The 22,641-nt window shown below is 43.2% G+C and overlaps 1 protein-coding gene across 8 annotated transcripts in view; it reads left to right on the top strand.

The window, feature by feature from the left end:
- Positions 1–22,641, top strand: part of KCNH7 (potassium voltage-gated channel subfamily H member 7) — a 256,606-nt gene that overhangs the window by 141,184 nt on the left and 92,781 nt on the right. For all 8 annotated transcript variants that reach the window (XM_028747250.2, XM_077936770.1, XM_028747266.2 and 5 more), the window contains exon 3: positions 14,201–14,356. In XM_028747250.2, coding sequence (XP_028603083.2) covers positions 14,201–14,356 — 156 coding nt within the window. The remainder of the gene's footprint in view (positions 1–14,200; positions 14,357–22,641) is intronic.

Below are 22,641 nucleotides of genomic sequence, written 5' to 3'. Positions count from 1 at the left end.
AACTGGGATTGAGTATAATGTTATTGATTGATTGATTTAGAAAGTTATAGAGTGATAGAGCATGTTTTTTGCATGCAAAAGGTCCCAGATGGCCTGATTCTGTAGCAGGTAGCTTAATAATAATAATAATAATAATAATAATAATAATAATAATAATAATAATATGTTTATTTGTATGTCTTTATGTTTCCCTCCTCCAGAATGGAGGTGCCCCAAGTAGCTTACATAATGGCCATAAAACAACCACCATGTCACTCACCTTATATAGATAAAAAGGTAAAGGACCCCTGGACGGTTAAGTCCAGTCAAAGGTGACTCTGGGGTTGCGTGCTCATCTCGCTCTATAGGCCTAGGGAGCCGGCATTTGTCCACAGACAGTTTTCCAGGTCTTGTGGCCAGCATGACTAAACCACTTCCATCACAGGATACTGTGATGGAAAGCAGAGTGCAAGGAAACGCCATTTGCCTTCCCACTGCAGTGGTACCTATTTATCTACTTGCACTGGTGTGTTTTCAAACTGCTAGGTTGGCAGGAGCTGGGACAGAGCAACGGGAGCTCATTCCGTTGCAGGGATTCAAACTTCTGACCTTTCGATCAGGAAGCCCAAGAGGCTCAGTGGTTTAGACCACAGCGCTACCCGCATCAGTTGCCTTATATATCCATAGGTAGATATACAACAAATACCGGTAAGCAGGATAAAGAGCAAGGGAGAAACAAAACCTTTAAAATTAAACTACAGCCCTGCAGGAGCCAGCACTAAATGGCAGAAAAGAAATCTACACAACAGACACATTAAAGGCTTGGTGAGGCATCTTCAAGTGGTGATGGATTGATCTTCAAGTTAAGCAAAGGGGGAGACAACTGACCCTCCTGGAGCAAGAACATCCATCGACTTCATGCCACAGTGGAAAAGATCATTTACAGCAGCCTTTCCCAGCCTTAGTGCCCTCCAGATGCTTGGTCTACAAATCACAGCATTCTTGACCATTGCCTGTGCTGGCTGGGGCTAGTGGGGGTTCCAGTCCAAAATATTTGGAGGGTGGTTGGTCGGGGAAGGCTGCTTACAGCACAATCCTATCCACCTGCCCCGGAAAAAACATTCCATAAAGTTCAGTGGTGCTTACTCCAAGGAAAGTAGGCATAGGTTTAAAGCATTTCACCTAAGATCACCATGCGGTCAACTGAAACCAGCTTGGGGCAAAATTTTGTTTTGGTAATTTCACCATATAAAAAGGTAAAGGTACCCCTGCCTGTACGGGCCAGTCGTGTCCGACTCTAGGGTTGTGCGCCCATCTCACTTAAGAGGCCAGGGGCCAGCGCTGTCCGGAGACACTTCCGGGTCACGTGGCCAGCATGACAGGCTGCATCTGGCGAGCCAGCACAGTGCATGGAAACGCCGTTTACCTTCCCGCTAGTAAGCGGTCCCTATTTATCTACTTGCACCCGGGGGTGCTTTTGAACTGCTAGGTTGGCAGGCGCTGGGACCGAACGACGGGAGCGCACCCCGCCGCGGGGATTCGAACCGCTGACCATACGATTGGCAAGTCCTAGGCACTGAGGTTTTACCCACAGTGCCACCCGTGTCCCAATTTCATCATATAGTCCCCTCTATTAGGAGCTAAACAACTGGCATTTTAAAATGTGCATTCATAGACATGCATTAATTTATTCCATTTATCCGTACCTGTTTTGTCTTCTGAGACAAGTTGCAGTTCTACTTTTCTCTCTCAGCTCTCACTCTTGCTCTCTCTTCACAAATATATTGACATAATTCTGGCAGAAAATGATCACACATCTGCAGACATTCCTTTCGTCTCTTGATTCCTTTTCTCATTTTCTGTGTGATTCTTTGCTTCTCTTGTACCATTTCGAATATTTCCAGCCAGTGTATGTATTGCAGCTCATGAAATGGCAGAGAACTGAAAAACTGTCCAGTCTTGGCATTTTCAGCTTTGTTACACTTAGGGAGAAATCATGTACTTGGCGGTAGCCCTGTGGAGATTAATGGCATATGCCCCATCGCCTGTAAAGGTTTCCCATCCCTGCTCTAAAGTGTTACATATAATCCCTAGATATCATTGCTAAATTATTATCCTGAGCTAAGCAGTCATTGTGCCTGGGTGGATTGCGGCTCCATCTGCACTATTATGCATTTAAAGCACTATGATATCACTTTAAATAGTCATGGCTTCCTCCAAAGAATCCTGGGAACTGTAGAAGAAGAAGAAGAAGAGTTTGGATTTGATATCCCGGTTTATCACTACCCGAAGCAGTCTCAAAGCGGCTAACATTCTCCTTTCCCTTCCTTCCCCACAACAAACACTCTGTGAAGTGTGTGGGGCTGAGAGACTTCAAAGAAGTGTGACTAGCCCAAGGTCACCCAGCAGCTGCATGTGGAGGAGTGGAGATGCGAACCCGGTTCACCAGATTACAAGTCTACCGCTCTTAACCACAACACCACACTGGCTCTAGTTTGTTATGGGTGCTGAGAGACATTAGGAGACGTCTATTCAATTCACAGAGCTACAATTTACAGAGTGGTGTAACAATCAAGCCCTCTTCACAGGGAACTCTGGAAATTGTAGATCTGTAAGGGGAGCAAGGGTCTTCTAACCAGTGGCGAAGCTGCGGGAGTGTGGGGCACGCATCCCAGGGGTGTGGTACGCCACCCACGAGGGCGTGGCATACCGCCCGCAGGGGCATGGCACACGTTCTGGGGGGCGTGACATGCCACCTGTGGGGGTGTGGTGCCTGGCACGTGGGGGGTGCGTGGGGCGTGTTTCTGGGGGTGTGCTGCAATGGCACCCTACCAGAATAGTGGTGCCGGGGGCAGTCCGCTCCCTCCGCACTCCTGTTCCTCCGCCAGTGCTTCTAACAATGGGCAGACTTTGGTCTTTCAAATTTCAGTGGCGCCCTTTGCAAAGCCACAATTTGGCGCAACCTCTTGTATTCCGTTATAGTATTCTTGTATGTTATAGTTGAGATGCCTTTGAACGCCCCCTAGGCTTGGCACCCAGTGCAGCAGAACCAGTCGCACTGCCCTAAATCCGCCTCTATTCCTAATGACTCTAGAAACCCTTAACAAACTACAGTTCCCAGGATTCCTCGGACTATTTAAAGTGGTATGATATGGCTTTAAATGTGTAGTGCAGGTGGGGTCGTAGTGAGATATGGTAGGGGTGATTGAAGATGTTCAAGCAGTCTGAAACGCCATGAGAACAAAACCAAGCAAAGGTCTTCAGATCATTTCCAGACTACTGATTACATAGTATGCTTCTCCCCCCCACACACACATCCTCCAGGGGGGTTAATTTTCTTTTCCCAGTGGGCTCCTACCTCTGCTTTCAAATGTACCAGGGAAATACCCTGGGAGCCGTGGAGTAAATCAAATGAATATCAGCCACACCTTGGGTGATAGGCAGAAAGCTCATTTGTTGCAGAGTTTGGGAGGAGAAGGGGGAATGTCAAGGGGAAGAGATCCTATTTAATCATTGTAAGCTAAGTTCCCTAATAAATATCCAGCCACATCAAATATACATTTGTCGCTCTTTCTTTTCTTGCCGCCCCCACCACCTTCACCTCTCCTCCCCCTTTAAGTACTGCACCACCAGGATATAAAGGCAGATATAATACATTTCAACCTGCAAGCTATTTTTAGTTGCTCCCTGGCAATGAATCTTTAAAGAGATCTTGGATATCTGTCTGCAGTCAGTTTAATAGGGGCGCTTCTGACATTCCCCCTTGTCACCATGCTAGGGAAGGCATTTCAATCCCACGAAGATGGATAAGAGCTACATCAAAAACACATATCCCCTTGTTGGTGCATGTGGTGAATAATCAGCAGAGAGGTCCCAGGAGCTCTGGATTGAATTAAGGCTGAATCCATTTGGGTAGTGATCGGGGTATGATGAGTACCTGTGCAAAAATCCGCCTCCATTTTCTCAGGAGTTCCACCCCACCCTGCTTTCTCAATAAAAGGGGCTTCCATTTTTCTGCCTCATTCTCAGGGCACTTGAGAGTTCCTTTCACATTTTGGTTGGTGCAGGTTTTGAGCTTCCCTTTCATTTCTGGTAGGGACGCTGGTGGCGCTGTGGGTTTAACCACAGAGCCTAGGATTTGCTGATCAGAAGGTCGGCGGTTCAAATCCCTGCAACGGAGTGAGCTCCTGTTGCTCGGTCCCTGCTCCTGCCAACCTAGCAGTTCGAAAGCATGTCAAAGTGCAAGTAGATAAATAGGAACCGCTCCGGCGGGAAGGTAAACAGCGTTTTTGTGCGCTGTTCTGGTTCGCCAGAAGCAGCTTAGTCATGCTGGCCACATGACCCGGAAGCTCTCTGCGGACAAACGCCGGCTCCCTCGGCCCATAGAGCGAGATGAGCGCCGCAACCCCAGAGTCGGTCACAACTGGACCTAATGGTCAGGGGTCCCTTTACCTTTACCTTCGTTTCTGGTAAAAATTTCTCCAGCACTCTGCAGCCTCCCTGGCTGCCCATTTTGAGGGGCAACTTGATTGAAGGGCAGGCACCTGGAAAGGCATGCAGAATGCAGAGGATTTGTATAAATGACACACAGGGCTTTTTTTCAGTGAACTCACCGGAACTCTGTTCCGGCCCCTCTGAGGTGGGCACCATTGCCATTATAAGAGAACAAGGGAGGCATTCGTGGTGAGTTCCGGCACTTCTTTTTCTAGAAAAACAGCATTCATAATATCTGTGTTGACCACCTCAAAACTTAGATAAGCACATCAAAAACACTGTACCCTACCCATGAGAATTTCCCCCAAATTTTCTCTCTGCATCCTCCTCTTCTTATACAATTTATTTTCCCACTTTCCAATGCCATTATTGTTTACGGTGAAGTTCTGTGCTTCCATGAAGATATGGAACAGCTACTCTCACAAAATTTCATAACGGGAATCACTATTTGAGTGGTGTAAATTGGTGGTTTTAAGATTCTATCACACACACACACACACTTTAGATACTAATGTCCGCTTAGGGAGTCTCTTTCGTATTCTCTTGAGTGGGGGCCCTTGACTCTCTCTGCCTCAAGTCCTGCCCCAGTGGCACCACTGCCAGTTGTGCAGTTAGGCCAGTGATTGCCAACATTTTTAGGCCAATGGACACATTTGCAAAGCAGGGAAACATTTGTAGGCAGGACAATCAAGCACACCTTGCAACCTATTCTATTGACTACAACAAAGGGCTTCTTTTAAACCTAATTTCAAGAGGGCGTGGCATGGGAGGAGACCCTTCGGGTGCAAAGGAAGGCCTCTGCAGGCACCCTTGGGTGCCATGTTTGTGGCCCCCAAGTTAGGTAATCTTGAGACTTTAATCAACTCTTATCCCTTGCCACCATCACCATCTGGACTTAATGGTCTTACAATGGTCTTACAATACAAAGCTTATTTTGCTTACCACACGTGGTCTTATGGGGATCTCTCTATTTAGAAATTAATGTTTAACTTTGCTTATGTCAAGCTGTGGTAAGTCAGCCCTGTTGTGTTTGCCTCCTCCCTCATTCTCCTTACCCCAGAGGCACCATTGTCTGTACCTGGTAAATAGGGGACATGCAGCTTATGATAACATGCTTTGAGATCCTCAGAAGAGCTTAACCTGCCTATCCCACTATAATAAGTGCATTGGATAAAAACATGCTTGGTTACGGCTGGATCTGAGAGATGAATTCTAAACATGTGTTTTATGCATAAAGCTTAAAAGTTCCAGATATTTTAGAAAGCATGAAAACTGATCCGTGAATTTGCTAAGCTGGTGTATTTATTTCAAACCATATTTAATCTCATTACTTAACTTCTTGTACTCTGGTTTAAGAGTTGCGTGGATAATTGCCTTACAGGGGTAAACTGTCTATCAAAATCAGAAAGAACAAACAGGGGCTACAGATAGACCTAATCAGTCTTTGCACTAATTGCTTTCTTTCATGTTCGTGTTCCTGAATGGAGGTGATTGTGCATTGGTATGCTTATTCCTACTCATTAGCCTTGAAAATTTTGAGGAACTGTAGGTTGTTTTGGTTTTTTAAAGGATTTTAAGAAAACATTGCAAAAACACTGGGCTTCATTTCACCAGAATTTCATGCAGAATTCTTTGGACAAATTAAATGGTTGGAGGTGTGTGGTTTCCTCACGCAGGAGTGGGGAACCTCAGACCCAGAACCAATTGCAGCCATCCAGGCATCTCTAGCCAACCCGCATCACTCTCACTAGCCCACACCCCTTGTCCAAGCCACACCCTTCACCATTATTGCTTCATGTCCATCATGCTCAACTGCTTTTGTCTGGCAGAAACGTGTCTTTGCCTCTTGCTTGTCTAGAAGGACAGGTGTGTTTGCATGCATTGTTAAAAACCTCTGGCTTTTGCTGGCATGTAGCCCATTTTATAAGAGTAAGGGTCACGCCCATTGATTGGCCGTTTTTGCCTCTCACCCCTCCTCCCGGCATGCAACCCCCAGAAGGTTCCTTACAAGGAAATACAGCCCCCCCCCCAAAAAATAGATTCCCAGCCCTCCTCTAATAGAATGAATCCCATTCATGGATATTGCTGTAGTTGGGTTCACATTAGCTTTCTTTTCCCTAGTTGAACCTAACACAATCTCAATTTTTAAAAGGCTATCCACGCATTGAACCTATTTGCTAAATGGTTTAAAATGAGAACAGCTGAACTACTTCAGGTTTCCCTCATAACATCTGAGAGTGCTCAAAAGAAATGTTAAGCAAAAGCTAAGATTGCATATTTTTAGGAACACACTCAGGCAAACAACAACACAAAAGCCGCCCTTGGTATTGCAAAGGGGGTCAACCGGGGGTGGGAGGGAGCCTGCCTCACCACCAGACAACCAAGCTGACTGTTAGAAGAACAGAAGGATGCTGCAAGAGAAGACCAAAGGCCTGTTTAGTCCAGATGTCCACGAAAAGCTCACAAGCAGGAGCACAATGCCACTTTCCATAGTGTAGTCATTGATAGCCTCATCCTCCTTGATTTTCCTTCATCTTGTTGGCTAATGTGAGAACATCCTGGTGGGCCGGATGAGCCTTTGGACTGATTTGTCTGTTCTGCTTTAAAACCATCCAGTTGGGCAGCCAACACTTTATATTGTGGTGGTGAGCTCCATCGTTTAACTATGTGCTGTGTGAAGTACTTATTTCCCACCTGGCAAGCTGGCTACAAAACTTGACAGTTTTGCACATGCTCAGAACCATTATTCCTAGTTCTGGAATTCATTGGCTGGTTTTTCACGAGCCATGACTTCTTGAGATTTCGGAGGTAAAGCTGGACTGAATTGAAAACAAATTGAATACTCCACCCATCCCCCCTCAGAAAATAACCCCTATTACTTGGTATTTTAATAATGGATTTGATATGGTGCCAACTGGGAAATTACAAAGTTGGAGGTGTCTTAATGAAGAAAGTTTAATGGGTAGACAGGGAGCTCTCCTGAAAAGAAAACATAGCAGTTCGGTGGAAGATAGAAAGAAAGTTGTGAGCGATAAAGTTGTTAGTGGAGTTTTTGCAAAGCTCAGTCTTGGGAACCACTCCAATCAATATTAATCAACAGCCTTGATGGTAAAAATGAGAGTGTGATAATGAAATCTGATGATGATACCAAATTGGGGACCATGTTCAATACTAGGGAGGACTGGAAAGCCAAGCACAATGATCTAAAGGATTTCCATAATCTAGTGTAGTAGAAATGAGTTGCAATGTTCATGCATTAGACTGTTAATATTATCCTGTTTGTAGTTTTTTATTGTAGGTTTATCAGTAGGAGATGGCAGACAAGGAGGAATGTCTAGGCCTAAATGGGGAAGCACAGTGGGCTTTTAAAATTTGGTGCATTCTAATTTTTATTATTTAAACTTCTAAGGTTCTTTCATACAACCGTTATGCAGAATTAAGTTGGTTTGGGGCTATAACAGCATGACACAGCAGGAAAAGGGTCTTCTCTATGGAATATCATGTGTGGGGTATAATATCAGACCATCCAAGTGTCCCTGTTTTCTAGGGACATCCCTGATTTAGAGATGTCATCCTGGTTTATGATTTGACCCCAGAATGTCCCACTTTTCCTTAGGATGTCCCTATTTTCACTGGAGAAATGGTGGAGAGTATGGAGTTATCTGACCCCGAATCCATCTGAAGGCAATTCTGTTTAGGGAAGTTTTTAAAATGTTTAATATTTTATTATGTTTTTATATATGCTGGAAGCTACCCAGAGTGCTGGGTCAACCCAAGAAGATGTGTGGGGAATAAATAGTAAAATTATCATTATAGAACGAAACGTCTCTATTTTCATCAGTGAAATGATGGAGGGTATGTAATATTAAGGGAATACTTTCCATGTTATATTTGTGCAAGTTCACTAGAGTCTAGAGAAAACCCCATCCAGGTTTTACACAAACAAAGCTCAGGAGTTCTGTAGACTGGGCCCTGAGGCTGTTGGAGAAAGAGAAATGGGGAAGGGGGCTTTTCCTCATGTTTCATGTATGTTCCAGATTGTTCTAAGTAAAGTGGCCTGGCCATCATCCTTTGTGTAAAGAGTACATCTTACAGGTGGTTTGTTTGTTTGTTGTCTTCAGCTGCTAGAGTGAAAAGTCCCACAGAAGTGTTGCTGAGTAACATTATTTTCAATATTTGACACTTGTTCCTTAGGCTGCACATACTCATCCTGCTAAAGAGCATTTCCCTCAATTGTTCCACTTAACGTGTCTCTCTGTGGGGTTGAACTGGCACCCTGCCTCCTAGAGCAATAGTGAAGCAAACTATTAGCAAATACTTTAAGCCCATTTGGCGGAGACTGTGTTCCCTCCTCCTTCCCACCACAACACTTAGTATGCTGTGTTGTTTGTTTCTAGTTCCGCTTCTTAATAACAAACAGTGGTTTCGACAGGATATTATTATTAATAATTCAGAGTTCAGGGTGCCATTTCAGAGTACCATTAAATAAATACATCAGTAAAAAATTTCCGCAGGCGTGAGAATTCACACACTTCGGATTTTACAATTGAATTTTAAAGCACTTTTTGAAAGTGACCAGTCCTGGCTAATCCATGACTTGGCAATAGGCCTGAAATCTTGGTATCATACAGCAGATGATGGTATGCTGTACTGACCAGTAGCGACTGAGGATCTGGCTTATTCTGGTGTAGAAATTCGCCTTGTAAATTGAAAGTTGGTCATGGGTTGCACCTCAGTGCTTCATGTTTAACTTACACTGTAAAAGAGCAGCTCCCTTTTTCCTTTGGTCACATTCAGACGAATCCGTTAGATAAAAACCAGAATTACAGTGCAGGAAGACTAAAATGCAGAGGGTGTCAAGCTATAGATAGAGACTTATTTAAGGCAGAGGGTTTTTTTGCAATTTTATTTTATTATTTTAAAAGACCTTATGAAAATTCATCAGCAAGATCCATACAAATGTTTGTATGGAATTTTGCCTAAGATTTCCATTTCTCTACAAGCTGTCTTCCCTAATACAATGCATTTTTAAATATTATTTGTGTTTTTATACACACTTCATCCCAGGATATTCATTTTTTTGCCCACATCACTTGGCTGGAGAACTGCATTGCAAAATTCAGAGAAATGTGGATTTCAAAGCACGATTGCCTTTCAGGTCCCATATTTTTTTAAAAAATAGTTTTTATTAGAGATTTTCCTGTGTTACAAAACAAACAAACAAATGGGGAAGAGTACATATAGTGTCTCCTTTTTTAAAAGATCCTTTTTCACAGTTTGTTTACATTTTGTAAGAGACACTGTCGTTCTACATATCATGCAGTTGCAATGGGGAGAAAGATGGGGGGGTAATGTTCTTTCCTTCTATCACATCAACATCACATCACCTTAAGAGGTTTTGCAAGGAAAATGTTTGATTATAGATAAGCTCACAGATCGGGGATAAAACTGCGAACCACAAACCCTTCAAGCAAACAAAAACGGAGACTGCACAATTTGCGAGTTGAAATCTTCAAAGTTGATAGCGAAATGTCAAATGTCCTCTTTTCCTGCTTTAAAGAGCAGGACTGCAGGTCTGCCACACAGCAAGTCTGGGAGGGGGTAGAGGGCGGTACCAGAGCAGTAACATCCTATGTGGTTGGGCAGAGTCACCTTCCTCACTCCCACATCATCACTGCCGCTTACCTGAATGGGACCAAGGCTGTGGCGAGGCTGTACTTATGGAAGCAGCACTTGAGTGGCAGCAGTCTTGCTGGTGCAGCAGCAAGGTGCCAACCTCACCACTGTCCCACCCCAGCCTCATTTGGATAAACAGCAGTGACACTGGTGTCGGGAGCCCAGCTCCACCCTCCACCTACTCCATAATTAGAGAAAGGGCAGGAGAAGCTGTAGTTGCCTGATCTCCAGATTCAGCAACTAATTTAAAGAACCAGGGGGTATCTCTGTGTTCCATTATGGCTGCCCTGTTTGCTAGCTTGTGGGGTGCTGAGCTTTGAATGTGCAAGCAGAGACAACCACCATCATTTGTCTGCTAAACCAGGAATGGGAATACCTGTGGCCTTCCAGCTGTTGTTGGACTACAACTCCCATCCTCTCTGAACAATTGGCCATGCTGGCTGAGGCTTATGGGGAGCTGGAATCCAACTACATCTCAGAGGCCAAGGGCTCCCTATTCCTCTGCTGGGCAAAGGCTCAGTATAGTCCATATCTCCTCCACAACCACCCTTCTCATTGGTGCAAGAAGCCAGCTTCCACAAATCTACCCATCACAACACAGTTGGAGACTTGCTGCAAAACAGATACCAAAGGATTCTTCTCTTTGATAATGACTATGCGATAATAACAGTGCCTTTCCCTGTGAATCAGAAAATATAATTCTGAAACCTAAAAAGGGCAATATGTATTTTGGTTAATTAACTGGGGGGAAACGTAACAGTTCTTCCGTCTAGCCTCTCCTCCAACAACACTCTGCTTAACCAGTCTCGATTTCAGCATGCGGCCTGCAGCATTGCTATTTTTAGCCCAGATGGGACAGGCTTAAATTGCTTATTTTCCGTTTACTAAAGTCGTCTTGTTTGTTCCCATGGAAACTGTGGCAAGTGCTTAACTGTTTTATTAAATGGATTGAAGCCACAGCTACAAATTCTGAAAGGGAGAGCCTGTTGGGTTTTAGGCACAGTTCACACTGTGCTTAGAGGAAAGTGTGCAGCAGGAAAAATTACATTAACTTGAGTGGAGGTGGGGGTTACAGTTGACCATGTTAGGGTTACGGAGGCAGGGGGGAAACAAGACATTGGGGGGGGGGGCAAAGAGCCATATTACCCTGGTAGAAAGTGGTCCGTCCCACATTTCAGTAGTAGGTGGGACCAAAAACAGAGACATAAATTGCACACACCCAAACCACTTAATACAGGGCAGCTGCCTTGGCTTTTGCTGGCTCGTGGTGCCAGACTTCTACTTTTCTCTGATTTTAGCCATATTGCATTTTGTATCACTATACACTTGATGATTGCATGGCAGGAGGTAAAGCTATAACACCTAATGCATGCACACTGAACATATACGTAATTGAGAGTCGTACTTAACATATGCAGATGCATTCATAATTAACACCAAAGCACTTATATATATTGGACTTACCATGTGTATGTAAGTGAGTGCACACACACACACACACACACACACACAACACACACAAACTGTATATCTGGAATAGCTCTGCCATGGAAATAATTTCTCATTTCTGTTCGCTGCCATCAACATGGGTGCTGGTTTGAAGGAACTCTATCAATGACTGTAGATCACTTGATATATTCCAGGTCTTCTGCATTAGTTTCAGCCCCCTGTCATTATGGCCAGATAATTCTCTCGCAGATGTATCTGTATGAAACTAGTAGCCAAAGAACCTCTTGGTGCTTATTACTGCAATCACATTACTACCAGAGTTGATACCCAGTGCTACAGAAGCAGACAAATGACTTTATGAAAAACGCAGCTCATAAAGAAAAGTTTTGGAGTTGAGGGAACATCATCCAGCCTCTTCAAACGCTTGATTATGCCTGTCGCTGAAAAAGAAGAGGCGAGCCACATAGAAAAGGTACCAAGCAAGAGCAGTTTCCAGTGACTTCACTGTATGTGGCAGATGTCAAGCCCTTAGGCCATTTCTCCCACTTCGCGTGGCATAAGTGAAAGTGGTTAAAAAGCAGGCTGCAACCCTGCTTCCCTAGACAGCAGGTTTTTAATTACATTTTTATATATGTTAGAAGCTTTTATGTTAGTAGAAAGATTAATATATAGGGTTTTCTGGTGGTTTAAACACTTCTTTAAAAAAACATAAAAGAGCCATGCACTGCTCAGACAGGTGCAGGGACCTCTCCATAGCTTTCTGCAGTTCCTGGAACGCCTTGGGAGCAACGTCATTCAACACAGGGCATCGTTTCCTTGCAAGGCATTCCAGGAAGTGTGGTTGCCAGAAGATTCTCGTGCTGATTCCCACCAGGCCAGCCTTCCTGGAATGCCCTGATTTTGGATGGCAGCTTTGCTTCACCACCACCCTGTGAGCAGCCAGAAAAGAGCTAGTCAGTTTTTTATTTATTTATTTGCTCAGCTCTAAAGATAATCTGAATAGCAGCATGCCTGTTTGTGCCGAAGCTTCCCCCTGCCCTTGCATCTTTTCTCTGACGCTCAAGTTACATAGCCTCGAGGCTACATCTCGGCCTGTGCGCCATTCTCGATGATGGTTCCGAATGTCTCTTTTTCTTCTTCAGCCTCTGTGTATTCCCCATGGAAGACGTCCAGAGAGCTGCTGCATATGTTACAGTAGAGGCATATATTTGTTAACATATTCGGCAAGTTGTTTTGTTTCTGCTTGCAGTATATGAAATTGGGTTGTTGTTGTTTGACTTCATGTTTACTGTTGAGTTACCCATTGGTGTGTGTCAACCATATGTCAGGAGTGCTCTGATGGTGTTTCCTGCTTGGCAGGGGGTTGGACTCGATGGTCCTTGTGGTCTATTCCAACTCTATGATTCTATGATTCTAAGCTCTCTCACAGAATCATAGAGATGGAAGGGGCCACGAGGGCAGTGTGGGAGGGGCCACAGGGATGGTTGCCCTGGGCGCAAAATTGTTAGGGAAGCAAAATTTCAACACCCAGTGCTGCCTCAATACAGCTTCCATCACTGGTCTCCATTGAAAACGGCTTTTCCACGCTCTGAATGATGTCTTTTATACTGAATGGACACAGAGCAGAGCGTTCCTGGCTTATCCAGGAAGCCAAAGCAAAGTTTTTTCAACCGAAAAACTCTCCCCACTCCCTTAAAAAAACAAAAACAAAAAACCTGCTGAAACTTTTCTGATTCAGAATTGGAAGAATGTGCAGAATTCCACCACAAAGACAGCTAAAATACAAATAGTTGCCTATTTTAAGCAAGTGTCCTCCCTGTAGCCCAGCCAAAAGTTTGACTTTCAAGCTGCCGACATTTAAGAGAATAATGGGGCTTTTTTCAGCCTCAGCCTCTCTGTTGATAGGGGAAATCGCAGGTGGCTGTTGACACTGAATACCTTCTCAGTATGATGCTGTGCACGTGTTTGAAGCATTTATGAGGAACAAAAAAGCAGCAAAAAAAAAGACGAGCTGAACTCTTTCACCCATTTACAGTGGAGGCTGCTGCGTTTGAGCAGATGGGGCAGTAGCCTGCCATCCCCAGTCTGCCCTGAGCCAATCCCCACCTGCCTGCCTGCCCCACAACCAGCCCAAAAGGTGGCATTGCCTCTTCGCTTCTCCCTTCTTAATCTCAATGTTGCCCCTTGTAAAATTCATCAGAGAGGAGGATGGGGACAGAAGTAGGATTAGTTGGCTCTGCCTGTCATTTCTCCCATTCTACATCCAATTTGAGCTCCCTGTCTGACGCCCTACCAGTCCAAATGGCCACCATCCAGCACTGCTTGGAAATAAGTCTCTTTAAACACAATAGGACTTGCCTCTGAGTTGGCAAGTGTAGGATCACACTGGCAGTGACATAAATAAGGGAGCTTCTCGAAATCACTATACGGTTGACTGATTGTCAGAAAACATTTGCCTGTCCTTAAATCAAACGAATGATCGTGTTTCTCAAAACAGTTAACATATTCCTAGAATGACTGGCATAGAAATCATTGGGGAGGAATGATTTCACTTACAAACCTTTGCTTAAATTGTTCCTCTCTCTCTCTCTCTCCTTTCTAGGGTCCACCTTCATTTGCAACACCCACATCATCCCAGTGAAAAATCAAGAAGGAGTTGCCATGATGTTTATTATTTGCTTTGAATATGTAACAGATGAGGAGAATGTCGAGTCTCCAGAGAAACTGAACCAGATACTCTCAGCCAAAGTTGCAAACCGTAAGTGTGTCGACTCTGGGAATTTGGGTGGGTGTGTCTTAGGGCATGGAACAAATGATGTGCTACTCTAGGTAGAACTTTGGCCTTTAACACAGTCCCTGGAATGAAGATTCTTGGGCTGTGTACGCACTATACCTTTTAAAACACATTCGAAGCACATTCTACCCCAGTGGCGTAGCGTGGGTTGTCAGCACCCGGGGCAAGGCAAGTAATTTGCGCCCCCTAACCCGTGGATTTGCGCCCCCTAACCCGTGGATTTGCGCCCCCTAACCTGTGGATTTGCCCCAACCCCAGATGTTGCGCCCGGTGCGGCCGGCCCCCCCTGCACCCCCCACGCTACGCCACTGTTCTACCCCACAAAGAATTCTGGGCACTGTAGTTTGAGTCGGGGGAATGTGTTTCAAATGTCTGAACAGGAATAGCCTAATTTTTGTTGTCTATGCTCTGGTAACCTCTAGGTTACATTACTGCGACACGTTATATGTAGGGCTGCCTCTGAAGACGGTACGGAAACTCCAGCTGGTGCAGAATTTGGCAGCTAGGTTGCTTACCAGGAGGAGGCGGTTTGAGCATATTGCACCGATCCTGGCCTGACTTCACTGGCTGCCAATTGGTTTCTGGGCACAATTCAAAGTGCTGTTTTTGACCTATAAAGCCTTAAATGGCTCATGGCCGCAATACACCAAGGACCGCCTCTTTCCATATGAACCACCCCAGACCCTGCGATCATCTTCTGAGGCCCTTCTTCATGTGCCTCCTCCACAAGAGGTCTGGAAGATGGCAACATGAGACGGGACCTTTTCTGCAGTGGCTCCTCATTTGTGGAATGCTCTCCCCAGGGATGCTCACCAGGTGCCTTCACTGATATCTTTAGACACCAGGCGTTTGGCTGATTAGCATTCTATGGCCTTTGAAATGTATCTGTGGGAAGGGGGTTATTGGTTTGTTCTGCTTTTGTTTTCATTATGCATTCTGTGTTTTCATTTTGTATTTTTATGTTGGATGAGGGGTAGGATACAAATTTATCTAGTGATATTAGTTTTTTAAAAGCGTGTATTAAAGGTATGTTGGGTCCCAATGAAGGGATTGTAGCTCAGGAGTAGAGCAGCTGCACTGCATGCAAAAAGGTCCAAATTTCCATTTGTGGCATCTCCAGGTGAAAAACGTCAGCCACAGTCATAAAAAGGCAACACTGATTGATTAACTAGTTTGAATGTTTTAGTGGTATTAACCATGGCTTTATACATGCCTTGAACACACTGCATAGCATGTTCCTGAAAAATGTGTTATTGAAAATGCCTTGAAGTAAAGGGAACGGGTGCAGAAGGCATGCACTTTAAAAAAAAAAAAACCAGCACGTTTATTAATTCGAGTAAGTAGCTGTGTCGGTCTGACGCAGTCAAAATAAAAATAAATAAATAAATGTCCAGTAGCATCTTATAGACCAACTAAGTTTATTCAGATATCTGTATCTGAAGAAGTGTGCATGCACACAAAAGCTTATACCAGAACAAACTTAGTTGGTCTATAAGGTACTACTGGACAATTTTTTATTTATTTTATTTTTATTCCGATGTTTATCAATGTTTGAGAACACAAGGGCAAAAAAAAAATATCAATAGGTTGTAAAAATCAGTGGGCTAATCAATCAAAGGAAAGGAAAACTAGAAAAAAACAAAACTGTAACCATAACTGTGACTCAGGGAAGTACAGAGATTGCTTTCTTCATCTTTCACTTTCTATATTAAGAAAACAATAAGGAGTGATGGGTCATAATTTACATCAGAATGAAATCAGATCAACAGTCATCAGCAACAAGAATAAAACTCTCAGCGCCCTTAACAAATCACAGTTCCCAGGATTCTGTGGGGGGAGCCGTGACCATTAAAGTGGTATAAGAGTGCCTTAAATGTATTGTGCAGATGTGGCCATGAACATATGCAGTGGAGGTATACAAAGATGGAAGGCTTTTAAAGTGAAATAATATGTAGTACAGTGGTACCTCGGTCTATGAACAGTCCTGTTAACGAACTATTCATACAACAAACTCCACAAAACCAGAAGTAGGTGTTCCAGCTAGTGAACTTTGCCTCGGAAGACTAATGGAAGCCGAACGGTGGAAGGGCACCGGCAGCGGGAAGCCTCAGTAGGGAAAGTGTGCCTTGGTTTAAGAACGCTTTGGTTTAAGAACGGACTTCCGGAGTGAATTAAGTTTGTAGATCAAGGTACCCCTGTACGAAAGAGGGCTTACTGCACGTGAAAAGTGGCTAAACAAGAAAATTGTACAGTATAGGATTTTCCCCAAGGTTTAAATTTCTGTAGGTTTAAATTTCTGAAGTGCGTCTTAGGTCACCATATATAGCACATAGCCCCCCCCCCCCGAGCTACAGTTCCCAGCAAACAAACTTTAGTTCCCAGAGCCATGTGCTTTAAATATATACGTAGTGTGGATCTGAACTTAGTTACTACTAAGGAGAAGAATCCTCATTTGCACTATGCTTAAAAAAATGTTTACACCCCCTTTGCTTCTACTTTATGAAAGAATGCTTTTCAATAGATGTATCTACAAAATGCAGTATCATTGCTGAAGGCCATCAGTGCCTAGAAATCCAATTTTAAACATACACACACATGTCTATATCAGGAAGAATGTCTGCCTGCTCATCCAATTAGGAGGCAAAACCATATGAATGGAGTGTTGTTTTGTTTTTGTTTTTAAAAAATGAGAACCATAATCTGCTTGCAGATATTCTAATGGCAGAATAAGAGGCTAGATTTGTTAAACAAATTACTCATGAATTATTTGCTCAGCTTTGCTTCTAAGCTATTAAGTTTAGCTAAAGCTATTAGGTTTAGCTAAGGCTATTAGGCTCTGGAAAGGCTGCATGAAATAAGGAGGAAAATGTCCATCACTCTTTGCTTTTAATAGTAGATTTCAGTCATTTGTTCTGAATTTATAAACCACTCTGCATTTAAGGAACAGAATGCCTTAACAGTGATATAAAATATAAAACTGATCATAAAGCAGTATCAAAAACGTAAATGCTAACCATAATTTAAAACTGCAGAGATGAAATATATGAAATTGGAAGGGCTTTGGAGAAAAGGAAGGTTTTCAAGAAATGTAGAAAACATAATTTGGGGCTTGCTTCCTTTCTGATTCTGGAAAACTGGTGCTGCAGTGCTAACAGTGTGTGCTTGAGCCACATAATGCCATTATCAGAGCTTCATCCTAAGGGCATGGAGTAGGATGTAGAGAGGTGGCTTCTTCTCAGATATCCTGGTCCAGAACAATATAGGGCTTTATACCTAGACAGCATCTTAAAAAGCAGAGACATCACCTTGCTGACAAAGGTCCATATAGTTAAAGCTATGGTTTTCCCAGTAGCAATGTGTGGAAGTGAGAGCTGGACCATAAAGAAGGCTATAGATGCTTCAGGTTACAGATGCTTCAGGTTACAGACTCTGCTAACCCAGAAATAGTACCTCAGGTTAAGAACTTTGCTTCAGGATGAGAACAGAAATCGCATGGTGGCAGCCATGGGAGGCCCCATTACCTAAAGTGCTACCTCAGGTTAAGAACAGTTTCAGGTTAAGAATGGACCTCCGGAACGAATTAAGTTCTTAACCTGAGGTACCACTGTAGTAACACTTTCAAGGTGATTTATTTCCACAGAGAACATTATCTACGTAGAGGAAGTAGGAATTGGAGGGCGGCCCAATAGGGTGTAGTGGGAGGTCTGGAAATAAAACATCTCACTAAAAAAGGCAAAGTTGTAAGGCTGTCTCCCAGACAAACTATTGAAACTAGGACCTGTGATTCTAGCACACTGTATTTTCCAAGAGTGATCTGCAAATAGGAGGACTCGGGGCTAAATGCATCAGTCAGACTGTTGTGGGCTATATGAAAATGGAAGGGTTCGCCTCTGCTGTTCTAAGCTTACTTTTGCACGTACGCACAGCCAGCCACACAAATGCATTTCCAAAATGGTTGACTATGCAAGCCTACATATATCTACCCAGACGTAAGTGCCTCTGAATTCCACAGGACTTATTCACTGTAAGTATGTATAAGAAGACTACAGCCTTTCTCAATAGCACATCTCCAAATACTGTGTCGTATTAAAGCACCCGTGGTCCTGAAAACATTCTGCCAAAAATGTAACCTATTCAGATAGAAGAGCTAGATGGATCAGGCCAGTGACCCATTTAGTGTAGCATCCTATTCCCACAGGGCCCAACCAGATACCTGTGGGGAGATCGACAGCAAGACTTGAGTACAACAGCACTCTCCCCAAATGTGATTCCCAACTACTGGCATGCAGTTGCACTGCCTCTGACAGTGGAGTTAGAACATAGTCATTGTAGCTACTAGCCACTGAGATCCTTAATCTCCATTATTTTGTCTAATCGTCCTTCGAAGTGGTCCATGTTTGTGGCCATCGTTCTGTGTAATTGAGAACAGTTATGTAAGCACAAAACCCCCCAACTGCACATCTGAATTCTCCCTAATGTGCGTTGGAATTCTCATTGACTTCAGTGTAACACTTTTAGGATTTGAACAGAATGGGCAGGTGAGGGGGGGAAATGCAACCATTTCGTGACGATATGAAGGCCAAGGTTCAGCAATATGTGATGGGGTATAGGGCCTGCCCTGAAAGTTTTTAAGAGAGTTGCACATCTGTGTGTCATACGCCATAATCATTTGCTCCCTGTGCTACAGTTCTGAATCCTTCTCAGGAACCCTTATCATGTGGAATCATTGATTTTGAAACCCTGCTATATATACATCGAGCTGTGTCTCTGTTTGATAACATTTGTGCCATAGAACTTCATGGGGAGGGGGGGCAAGAGGAGTTAAAACAGCAATTTCCCCATTCTGCTTACTGAAGCAAGTTTCTGCAGTATGAGTTATCTAATGGCCTCTGCTTAGGGAACCAAGAAATTTCTAATGCAGAAAGCATGTTGCACAATTTAAAAGTCCCCTTCAGTGGAGCCTAAAGCTGGGCAATGTTCATTTTAAGTTGGAGATGAAACATTAGATTACAAACAGAAAGCCTTTCAACCAAAGTTCATTATTTTAAAATTTATACACACACACACACACACACACACAAAATCCATTATTCATGTGCTTTTAATAACATTTTGCATGTTGTTATGCAACATCCTTCTTGCATCTTATGTACCTAATACAGTGGTACCTTGGTTATCAAATGCCTTGGTACTCAAACAACTTGGAACCCAAACACTGAAAACCCGGAAGTAAGTGTTCCGGTTTGCGAACTTTTTTTGGAAGCCGAACATGCTCCATTTTGAGTGTTACGCTTCCAATTTGAGTGCCACACTTCCATTTTGAGTGCCACTCTGAGGTCTGTCTTTGCTATTTATTTTGCATTTTTGTTTTTGCAGCTTTTGTTTTGTTTTTGTGACTATGTGGAACCCAGTTCAGCTACTGATTGATCGTGTGACTGCAGTACATTGATTATTGCTTTCATTTTATGGATCAATGGTCTCATTAGATAGTAAAATTCATGTTAAATTTCTGTTTTAGGGGTTGTTTTTAAAAGTCTGGAACTGATTAATCCATCTTGCATTACTTTCTATGGGAAAGCATGCCTTGGTTCTGGAACGCTTTGGTTTTAGAACGGACTTCCAGAATGGATTAAGTTTGAGAACCAAGGTACCACTGTACACAACTTCAGCACAATACAGATCAAGTAAATAAGACATAACTCTGCATAGTTAACAGTGCAGGATTATTCAAAAGTAAGGCTCATTTTATTAGGGCCATATTTCCGAGTATGTGCTGTCAGAGATTGTGGGATTGTGCTGTCAGAGTAATTCAGGGAACAAACTGACATTTGCCCAAGTTTCTAAACTTCTCCATTAGTCACCACAGTGCATGTTGTAACTCATGTACAATAATCTATTGTTACTACTGTATGTCTAAAATTAAGAAGCCTTTTTTAATGGCTTGAGATAAATTAAAGAAAAATGAAGGCCAGGATCCAAACAGCTGTCATAGACTCATGGAAGGGGCTTGAGCTAACTCAGTGGGATTTTTGACTTCTAAAAAATCTGAACAATGCTATAGTTTTTGGAGGTGCAATTCTATATTCACTTACCTGGGAGAAAGGCCCATTGAGCAGAGTAGAGTTTCCTTCTGAGTAAACAAAGGTAGTTTTCCTTGCTGTACAGCAAAGTGGAAACAAGTCAGGAAAAGTAAAACCCTTTGCATATTGACTCAGAAGTCTCCCTATGTTGACATACTACCATTGGTTTATTGTATTTATTCAAAACATTTATATCCTGAATTTAAATTAGAGATTTGCAAAGTGGCTTGGGGAGGAATGAAATGAAAGAATGATAAAAACCAAACCAATTACGAAACAACAGACTGTAAAACAGCAGTAAAAATGAACAAACCACCAGCAGGGAGAAAGCAGCACCGTTAAAACCAAAAGGCTGGGCAAATAAACCTGTTTTCTGCTGCTGCCTGGACTGATGAACAGCTCTTGAGAGAGCATCCCAGTGCAAAGTTCTATGACCAATAAAGCCCAGTCTCAGCTTGCCATCTAACTAACCTTGCCATCTAACAGGTGCCAACTCCCTGGGGTCCTGGGTACCCAAGCACTCACAAAAATTCCCCATGAAGGAGCTAGGCACCCACAAATTTCAGTGCCAGAGCCGTGCATGCTACATGACACCCTTGGCCCTGAGCACCCACAGTCGTGGGGCCAAGTTAGCACTCCTGAAGAAGGAAATTCTTCACATGGTTTGTGTGAATGAGCAGGCTTGTCTCAAGCAGCCCTTGAGATTCCCAGATCTGAAATCACATAAGGCGCCCTAGGTCAAAACTGGTCAGAAGGACTCAGATCGTCTTGTGTAGTCTAGCTGCCATACACAGAAGAACCAACAAGTCTTTAAAGATGTCTAACACAATGTAGTCATCTAATCTGGACCAGACCATGAATAGCAGTAGCTAGACCATTTCTGGGCAGGAGTGGCTGCACGTAGCTTCCTATGGTCCAAATTTTCCTGGGAAATGCAGGTATGATCCCCTTCCAGGAAGCCATTGGTCCCTATAAAACCAGTGAGGCTTGGGGATCCACATTGTTGTGATCAGATGGGGTGAAATGTTGAGCCCTTAAATGCAAGCTGTGTAAGCTTGCTCCCAGATAAAGAAAAGGGAGTTGTATAAGGAGTGGTTTTTTTTGTTTTGTTTTTAAATGGAAACTCGGGCAAGGTGGAAAGGGAGCACGGATCAGAGGTAGGAACAAAGCAAACTAAAACAGCAGCTGGTCAACATGAGAGGTAGTCAGAATGCATAGCAAGGATACAGGTATTTTGCTGAGTATTAAGAAGAAGAAAACATATGAAGGATATGAGGACGGAAAAACGGTGGACAGAAATCCTTGGATTAAGCAAAGTGTCCTTTGATGGTACTACTGCCCAGTGACTAATCTATTTGAGACACTAATACGTGTGCCCTATACGTGTGCCCTATACACCCTTGCCGGGGGGGGGGGACTCCCATTGAAAACAATGATGCTTGCTTCTGAGGAATAGAACTGACCCATAAGTTCATTTAAAACGGTCAGGATAAAGAGCGTTTTGCTCAAGCACATTGGTTATCTCATTGCGAGATCATTTTCCTTTAGACCAACTATTTTGGTATACAACTGGGCAAAAAGCCTTTGAAGAATGCTAGTGAAATTCTATCAAAGTATAGCTTAATCAGCATGAAGCGCAAGTCACTAATTATTTGGTCTTGCTTATAATGTAATAGTAAATTTATCCACAGAGTCATGTACTTACAGGATCAGGATGTTGTTGTTTTGAAGGAAGAAGAAAAGCTTACTTGCTTGTGCCAGCCTAATTATGGCAAGTCTTGTGCCAATATGTGGACCTGCCTCAAAAAGCAATTAAAAATGAATTTTAGCTGGATGGCCCATGCATTGTGAAGTTTATGCAGAATCAAAAAGTTATTGGGCGGAAAAACATAGTCAGCACTTGGCAAGGTGCTTCAGAAAAATTACCGTATTGATTTGCAAATCTCTAAGAATCTCAATATAAACTACTTCATCACTCCATAGGATAATGACAAGGAATAATCCCAGTTTACTTAACACATGTGCCTTTGCCTGCAGTCCTATACAAACTGAGATGGGATTAATCTCCATTAAAATCAAGTATTGGGTTGCACCATTTGGTTTTTTATTTCCATTGGGTTCATTTTTTGCCACATTTCAAAAAGGCTCAAGTTAAGAACAGAGTATGCA

Source organism: Podarcis muralis, chromosome 1, assembly GCF_964188315.1.
Source record: "Podarcis muralis chromosome 1, rPodMur119.hap1.1, whole genome shotgun sequence".
NCBI classification, from domain to species: domain Eukaryota; kingdom Metazoa; phylum Chordata; class Lepidosauria; order Squamata; family Lacertidae; genus Podarcis; species Podarcis muralis.
Note: the sequence above shows the minus strand (reverse complement) of the source record. Positions and strands in the feature narration are given on the sequence as shown.